This window comes from Enhydra lutris, unplaced genomic scaffold (assembly GCF_002288905.1).
Source record: "Enhydra lutris kenyoni isolate GAN:26980312 unplaced genomic scaffold, ASM228890v2 scaffoldscaffold88, whole genome shotgun sequence".
NCBI classification, from domain to species: Eukaryota; Metazoa; Chordata; class Mammalia; order Carnivora; family Mustelidae; genus Enhydra; species Enhydra lutris.
The window spans coordinates 4,624,944-4,634,023 of record NW_019154172.1 but is presented as its reverse complement, the minus strand read 5'-3'; the positions used below and the strand labels follow the sequence as shown (position 1 = coordinate 4,634,023).

The window sequence follows — 9,080 nt, the reverse complement described above, 5'->3', positions numbered from 1 at the left end:
GTGTGTGTGTGTGTGTGTGTGTATTTAAGAAGCAATGGCTGTGAATTTTCCAAAATTTTATGACAGATTGAGAAGTTCAAGAACACTAACCAGGATTAATACAAAGCAAAACCCTAGGCATATTATATCCAAACTGCTATAAGTAAATACAGAAAGGAAATTTTGCAGGCAGCTAGAGGGGGAAAAAACCCAACCTGACAAAGACCCATGAATAAGAATTACAGTAGACTTCTCATCAGAAAGTATGCAAGTAAGAAGACAGTAGTGTGGCATTTTTAAAGTGCTTTGAAAAACCTGTCAACTCAAAAGATAGCCTTTAAATATTAAAAGAAATATACATTTTTTTTCAGACAAGCAAAAACTGAAGGGGTGCTTTGCCAGCAGACATACTGTAATAGAAATGTTAATTAAAGCTCTTCAGGGAAAAGGATTATGATCCAGTCAGAAACCTGGATCTTTATAAAAGGAGTTAAGTATTAAAAATGCATTAAATGAAGGTAAATGTAATAGGTTGAGTATAATCTCCCCAAAATTCATGTCTGTTGAGAACATCAGAATTTGACCTTATTTGGAAATAGAGTCTTTGAAGATGTAATTGTTTAAATTAATGTAATACTGATTTAGTGTGGGCCTTAAATTCCAAGACTGGTGTCCTTATAAGAAAAAGAAAGGACACACAGAGATACACACAGGGGAAAAGACCATGTGATAAGAGGTGAAGATTGAAGCCATGTAGCTACAAGCCAAGGAACACCAAGAATTTCCAGGAGACACTGGAAACTATGAAAGGGCAAAAAAATGATTCTTCCCTAGAGCCTTCAGAGGGAGGATGACCCTGCTGATCCTTTGACTTCAGACTTGTAAGCCTCCAGAATTGTGAGTGAATATTTTGGTTTCTTTGTTTCAAGTCATCAGGTTTGTGGTAACTTGTTATGACAACCATAGAAAAATAGAAAAACTCACTTTTATTTTTAATTCTCAAAATTGACATTTTAAATGAAAAATTGCAACAATGTAGTGTATGTTCATAACATATATAAAAGTAAAATATGTGACTATGATAGCAAAAAGGGAGCAAGGGAGAAATTAGAAATATAAGGTTTTACAACCACACTGAAGTGGTATATAATATGAAGGTAGACTCATATTATTTGCTATGTATTTTGTCATTCCTAGGGCAACATTCAGAAAAGTTTACCAAAAGGTAAAACAAAAAATATATAAATGCGATTTAAAAAATCATAAAAAATGCTCACTTAAGCATATAGAGACAGAAAGAGAGAGAACAAGAAACAAGGAGTAAGTGAAACAAATTGGTAACATTCTCCCTCTCTGCCCCCTTCTTCTGCCCCTGCCCCCTGCATGTGCACATGCTCTCGCTCTCTCTCTCAAATAAATAAGATCTTTAAAGAAATAGAAATCAAATCTCTGAGAAGATATAACAATCCTTAATGTGTATATTTCTGAAAGGGAGCTTCAAATTACATGAGGCAAAAACTGATAGATGTGAAAGGAGAAATAGATAAATGCATAATTATAGTTGGAGACTTCAACTCTCCTTTCTCATTAACTAAGAGAACAAGTAAGCAGAATATTAGTAAGGATATAGATGACCTGAACAACAGTCAACTAACTTAATTTAATTAACACATAAAATAACCAACTCACAAAACCAGAATATATACTCTACTCAAGTGTACATGGAAATTTACTAAGATAGATAATATTCTAAACTATAAAAAATTTAAATTTAAAATAACAAATGGGGAACCTGGTTGATCAGTTGGTTGAGCATCTGCCTTCAGCTCAGGTTATGATCCATGGATCAGGCTCCTGCTCAGCAGGGAGCCTGCTTCTCTCTCTCCCTGCCACTCCCTCTGCTTATGTGCACTCTCTCTGTCTCTCTGTCAAATAAATAAAAATTTTTAAAAAATAATAATGTCATACAAGACATATTCTTTGAACATAATGAAATAACACTGACAGATATTTGGAAAAATCCCAAAATATTTAAATATTAATCAATATACTTTCTTTTTTTCTTTTTCTAAAAGATTTTATTTATTTATTTGACACAGAGAGAGAGAGACAGCAAGAGAAGGAACACAAACAGGGTGAGTGGGAAGGGGGGAAGCCGGCCTCCAGCTGAGCAGAGAGCCCGATGCAGGGCCCAATTCCAGGACCCTGGGCTGAGCTGAAGGCGGATGCTTAACAACTGAGCCACCCAGGTGCCCCCCTTTTTAAAATTTTTATAACAACTTTATTGAAATACAATTCACAAACCATGAAATCACCAATTTAAAATGTATGATCCATTGATTTTTAGTCTATTCACAGTTGTACAACTCTCCCCATAACCACTACATAATTCCAGAACATTTTCATCACCTAAAAACTATACATGTTAGCAGTCTCTCCCCCTACTCCCTGCCCCCAGCCCTGAGAAACCAGTAATCTTTTTGTCCTATAGATTTGCTTATTCTGGACATTTCATACTGGTGGAATTAAATAACATGTAGCCTTTATAAATATACTTTCAAATAACTCATAGAACAAAAACAAAGTCTTAAAGTGAAAAAAATATTTGAACTGAATAAAAATTAAAACAGTATATCAAAATTTGTGGGATACAACTGAAATAAGGTTTAGAGGGAAACTTATACCATTTAATACTTAGATTATGCTGAGTGAAATAAGTCAAGCAGAGAGAGTCAATTATCATATGGTTTCACTTACTGTGGAGCATAAGGAATAACACATAGGACATTGGGTGAAGGAGAGGAGAAGGGGGCTGGGGGAAATTGAAGGGGGAGATGAACCATGAGAGACTGTGGACTCTGAGAAACAAACTGAGGGTTTTGGAAGGGAGGAGAGTGGGAGGTTGGGTGAGCCTGGTGGTGGGTATTATGGAGGGCATGCATTGCATGGAGCACTGGGTGTGATGCATAAACAATAAGTCTTAGAACACTGAAAAAATAAAGTTTAAATATCAAAAAAAAAAAAAAGAAAGAAAGAAAAAGAAAAGCTTATGTCTAAAATCCTAACCCAATCTTCCACCTTGAGAAAGTAGGAAAAAAGAGTATGTTAAACTCAAAGCAAACAAGATAGATATATGTTACATCTGCTGTTTACTAGATGGAGACAATGGTTAAATTAGCTCAGTTCAGTTCCTTAGTTTCCTCATTGTAGTTGTAGTCTGATATTAATGGTGCCCATGTTATGGTTGTTAGAAAAAGTAATATAATTCAAATCATGTGCCAGGCATATAATTATGTGCTCAATGCCCTTTACCAGTTTAGAAAGTCTATGTCTATCCCTACTCTACTGATAGTTTCTATCATGAATGGAAACTGAATTTTATCAAATGATTTTTCTGCCTTTATTAATAATGTACTTTCTTATTTAGTCTGTTAATGTGGTAAATTATATTGATTGGCCTTTTGAATATTGAACTAGCCTTGCATTGGAATGGATAATTTAACAGAAAATTGGCACTTATATTAATTATATTTTCAGAATATATGTAAAATTTGACTGAGGATAAATTTTGGATTACTAAAGTTTACTTTAATGAGGAAAATTACCTAAGTATATGTGATTGTTTAAAATTTCTTATGTCTTATAAAGCCTAAAAGGCAAATGTTCTCATTGAGAAAAATGAGATCAATTTACATAAAACAAATGAATTTTATTCTGAAGAAATCAGAAATGTTCACAGATAATTCTGTATGAAAAATTTCATTCTAGTGTTTATAATAGCAAAGGGAATGGAAGCAATCTAATAAATAATAAGGGAAATAGTAAATTTATTTTGTATGATAGAATAAAATGCATTTGTACGAATTTGTGCTCCCAATATTTTAAGCCCATAAGTAGAGATCAAGATTCATATATAGAAAAAGAGACTAGAATGGAATACACTGAACAATTGATTCTGTGAGTTGTTCTATTCTTTATTTCTTTCTACATTTTCTTAATTTTTCACAATTAAATTTTATTACTTAAAAAATAAAATATTTACCAAAAAAGAATTTAATGCAGTGAAGCATACAATGTTAGGAGGCAGATTTAGCAGATCCAGAACTAGATGAGCTTTAAGATAAGGACTATCAGTTTATTGTAGGTTTTGACCAAATCTTCATTATTTTTTCACCCACCAGCAGTGATATAAATTCATGGGCAGTCCCTGGGCCTGAATTGGCTGGATTTGTTGAGTGAGAAGTTGTGGTTTCTCTGAAGACTTTCCTACACACCTCCATCCACAGTCCAGACCATTCTATATCCAACATTATTTGATGTAACCTTGTAGGTTAACGTGCCAATTTAGGGTGCTCTTTGTACATTCTCATTATGGCTTTTCTTTTTTTCCTCATTGTTTTGTAGCTCTGACACCATTTGAAATGAACAATCAAACAGATGTAACAGAATTCATCTTCTTGGGATTTTCCAACCACCCCAAACTACAGGGTTTGTTTTTCCTGGTTTTCTTGATCGTTTACCTGACAACCATTGCAGGGAACATGCTCATAATAACAGCCACTAGAATCAGTCTTGCTCTCCACACTCCAATGTATTATTTCCTCAGCAACCTGAGTTTCTTAGACATCTGCTATACATCCACCACCATTCCAGTCATGCTGGTGAACTTCTTCCGGGAGAAGAAGACCATTTCATATGAGGGCTGCCTTTCCCAGATTTCCTTCCTCGTGACATGTGCCGGCACTGAGGGTGTCTTATTGGCTGCTATGGCATACGACCGCTTTGTAGCCATTTGCCACCCTCTTCAATATCCAGTCCTCATTAGTGTGAAGGTCTGTGTTTTTTTGGTGACTGGGTCCTGGCTGTGTGGGCTGGTGAATTCTGTGACACACACGGTACTGGCAGCCACACTCACGCTCTGTGGACCCAAGCAAATCAGCCACTTTCTCTGTGACATTCCACTGCTCCTGAAGCTCTCCTGCTCAGACACCTCTCTGAATGAATCTGTGCTCCATGTGGCCAGTGCCACCATTGGCCTGAGTCCCTGCCTGTTTACTGGAGTGTCCTACATACTCATCATCTCTGCCATTCTTAGGATTCCCTCTGCTCAGGGTAGGAGCAAGGCCTTCTCTACCTGTGCATCCCACCTTACTGTGGTTGTGGTCTTTTATGGAATGGCCAACTTCAACTATGACACCCAGAGAAGGTTACTCACTAGACATGGATATTCTGGTCTCTGTGCTCTTCTGTGTTATAACCCCTATGTTGAACCCCATCATATATAGCCTGAGAAACAAGGAGGTCAAGGGTGCTCTGAGGAAGCTGGCTGGAGGGTATGTGATTCCTGGCAATATTAGTGTCTAAATCAGCTGTCTTCCAAACAGGTATGAAAAATTTCTAAGATTTCCTTTTAACTTCTGCCTTTCTTTTCTTTTCTTTTCTTTTCTTTCCTTCCTTCCTCCCTTCCTTCCTTCCTTCCTTCCTCTTCTCCTTCTCCTCCTCCTCCTCCTGTTCAGTTAGCCAACATATAGTACTTGGTGTTATAGGCATCTAAGGTATTTGTAAATCATAGTTTTAGAGTCCATATCCAGATCCTCAATTCCTACATACCAGCTCCTAAAATTCATCTTTCTCTCCTCTCTTTCCGCAAGTACTCTATTTCCACTTTGCAAAGTCATGTTGGGTCAGATATTTCGTGTTAGCTCTCAGCACCATCTCAGTCCTTCTACGTTCTCTCCACATCATAGGGGCTGAAATCCTGGAAAGGTTATTTCCCAGGCTCCCTTGACAACACAGGTTCCATTACAAATTTTGCCAGTATAAGAATTATACACAAAAGATTAGGAAGAGAATATAGAAGAAATTGTCTTCTTCTGGATCTGGTAGCAGTGGCAGACTAGTACTGAACTGGCAGAAACGGATTTCTGGGTGACATTAGCTGGTGTTTACAGTCTCCTGTAACAGCTGTTCTTGAAACACAAGGTCACACAGGTATGAAATGAGTGTCTCTCTATAGGGAGGGTAGAGACTTTCATAAAAAGGGTAGTATAACCTTCCTTCCCCTTTTCTGTTCTCCCAACTTTTCCAACACTTTTATCACTTATTTCCTTTTTTTTTGTTTTGGTTTGGTTTTTTTTAATCTTTTTTTAAATTTATTTTCAGCATAACAGTATTCATTGTTTTTGCACCACACCCAGTGCTCTATGCAGTCCGTGCCCTCTCTAATACCCACCACCTGGTTCCCCCAACCTCCCACCCCCCGACCTCTTCAAACCCTTCAGATTGTTTTTCAGAGTCCATAGTCTCTCATTATCACTTATTTCTTGTGTTAAATTCCTCTAGGTTGAAATATTTACATTAGTTTTTTATTTCCTCTGTGAACACTTTATTTCCTCTGTTAGCTACAGCATTTTACATCAGAGTCATTCAAAGAAACTGACCCTCAGAGATGGAAGTCAAGGGGTGCCTGTGTGGCTCAGCTGGTTAAGCATCTGACTCTAAATTTTGGCTCAGGTCATAATCTCAGGGTTGTGGGATTGAGCCCCGTGTTGGGCTCTGTGCTAGGCATGAAACCTGCTTATGATTCTGTCTGCCCCACCTCCCTCTCTTAAAATTAAAAAAAGGTGGAAGTCTGGATTGTATATCTGATCTGATGCGTTTAAATATTTTGATGACATCATAGCCAAGGGAAAATGGGAAATCCAATCATTCATAGTGTGCAATGACAAAATAACTCCTTAAAATTATCAACATTGTCTGAAATAAAATGTCTATTGGAAACCTGACATTGAAATACCAAGTTACTGCTACAATACTACAATTGACCTTTGTGGTGGAAATGAAGACTACAAAATTGTTTACTGATTGCATTACTGATTGCAATAGGAGGTTTATAGGAAGAAAATGACAGGCTCAAGCATTTAAATTCCTTACTCAAGGCAAGGTCCAACAACCAGGAAATCTTTTATCTCTCAAAACTGATGAGGCTTAATTCAGAACAAAAATCTGATTTTGTGGGTTGCATAATTACAAAGTAATTTGTAAATCCACAACTTCTCCAGATCTCTTATGTAGCAGTTAGGACACTGACTTGGGAATGAGTGGGACTCTGATCACTAGAATGGGAAAAATATAGTGGATTTGGGCAAATCTTAGAACTTGAACACCTAAATCTTTATTAAGTTTCTCTGCCATTAGAAGTAGCCCCTCCTCCCCTATCTGAGGAGACTAACTTTCCCTTAGTTGAAACCCTATAATGATCTCACCTAAGACAATTGTCTTACAAGTAATGCCAATTCTCTTTTAAGATGTTCACCTACCACCCTTCATTATCTACAGACTCTTAATTGAGGCCCAATTCTAGAATACCCCAGGTTAATAGCACAAATTATAACCCAGGAGGTTATAATGCTCACACAAAATAAAATGTTAAGATTTTATCATTTTTTCATTGGTAAAAGCCTTGAGAATATGTATGACTATGGATTCATAAGGTGCTAGACCAAAAAGGATAGAACATATTGTTGGATCATTTTGAATATATTTACGTGGGTGCAATTTCCTAGAAATTTTGGATTCAGTGTATTATCTTGAGCAGCTGGGAGGGGCTTTAACAGGTTATTTGGTTGGTTAACTGAAACCTACACTCATTGATGGACTACGTGCAATAAAATTCTGATGCCAGGATATTCCTGACAAAATGTAAAAGGTGGGATTCAAAGCTTCAGGGAAATAAAAATGTTGGATGGATTTATTTTATATGACCATCTTACCCTAGACCCACAAAGTACTCAAGGAGAGAGCAGAGTACACTCCCTTTACCAAAATCTCCTGCAAAATGCGTTGATAAAGGGAGCACCACCATCTTTATAAAAGCTTGTAGTGGCTGTCCTCTGAAGCCTGGGAATGACACCAGGAGAGGGCATGACTGAAATGGGCTCCCTTATTTCAGTGGGGATAGTGGGATTCTGAAGTGGTAGAGGAAATCAGAATATTTTAATATGTAGAGATCTTTGGCAATGATTAAATGATCACATTATCTCTAGATCTGAAATGAATGGGCATCTTACTGTTCAATATAATGAAAAATCCGAAGTCCAGTAACTAAAAATCGTTAATCGCATCATTATAATGGAGAGCCAGCCTCACCCAATCACTTCTCAGACCTTCTGAAAAAAAAAACACTTTAATGTGGTTTGAAGGATCTGTGGTGTATGGGCTGCCATATAAAATCCTTGAGGCTCCAGTAGAAGAATCACAGTGCCAATCCCCTAGAATTTAGAGCAAAGCCATGCTCTCTTCTGAAGATAATAACTCTTATCCCTTTGAGAAATAGCTTCTGGCTATTTCTGGGTTGCCATAAGACTGATCATTAAAATAGGATACAAACAATATGATTTTAGCTATTTATATGAACTATGTGTTCTCTGATCTACCATGCTACAAATGTAGGTGAGATAGCACCTCATAATCAAGTGGAAGTGATATATACAATATCAGGTTCCAAATACTCCTGAAGGCCCAAATTAGTGACATCAGCAAGGGATTCAGACTTTCAAACACCTTAATTTACTGCACTAGGACCTTTCTCAACACAAATGAATGGCCTTACAGGATGTTCTTCAAGGCCAATTTGCTGAAGAAGAAAAAATTAGAAACTACTTTACAGATAGTTCCACAAGAAACTCTGGCACTAGCCAGGGTAAATTGATACCACATTATAGCCCCACTCAGGATTGGCCTTGAAGGACACTGAGGAAAATTAATCCTAGTGGGCAGGATTTTGAGCCACAAATCTGGTTGTCTCTTCTGTCTAGAAAGAGAGATGACCAGAAATATGAAGTGATACCACTTCACAGTGGCCAATGATTTAAATTGATGGTCAAGGAACTTAGAGGAACTGAAGCTGGAATATTGCTAACAAGGGCATGTAAGAGGGGTGCCTGGCTGGTTCAGTAGGTAGAACACGTGAGTCTTGATCTCACGGTTGTGAGTTCAAGCCTCATGTTAGCAAAGAGCTTATTAAAATAAAAAAAGAGGATCTGAGGAAGAAGCATATGAACAAATCCCTCAGAATGAGGTAAACTGTGAAGACATACATT

General features: G+C 37.2%; 1 protein-coding gene across 1 annotated transcript; it reads left to right on the top strand.

Annotated features, from left to right (window-relative positions):
* The first annotated feature begins 207 nt into the window (after positions 1–207).
* On the top strand, positions 208–5,343 carry LOC111161995 (olfactory receptor 5V1-like). The gene is given in 3 exon segments (XM_022526122.1): positions 208–250; positions 4,384–5,173; positions 5,175–5,343. Coding segments are annotated over 3 exon segments (1,002 nt in total).
* The last annotated feature ends 3,737 nt before the right edge of the window (positions 5,344–9,080 follow it).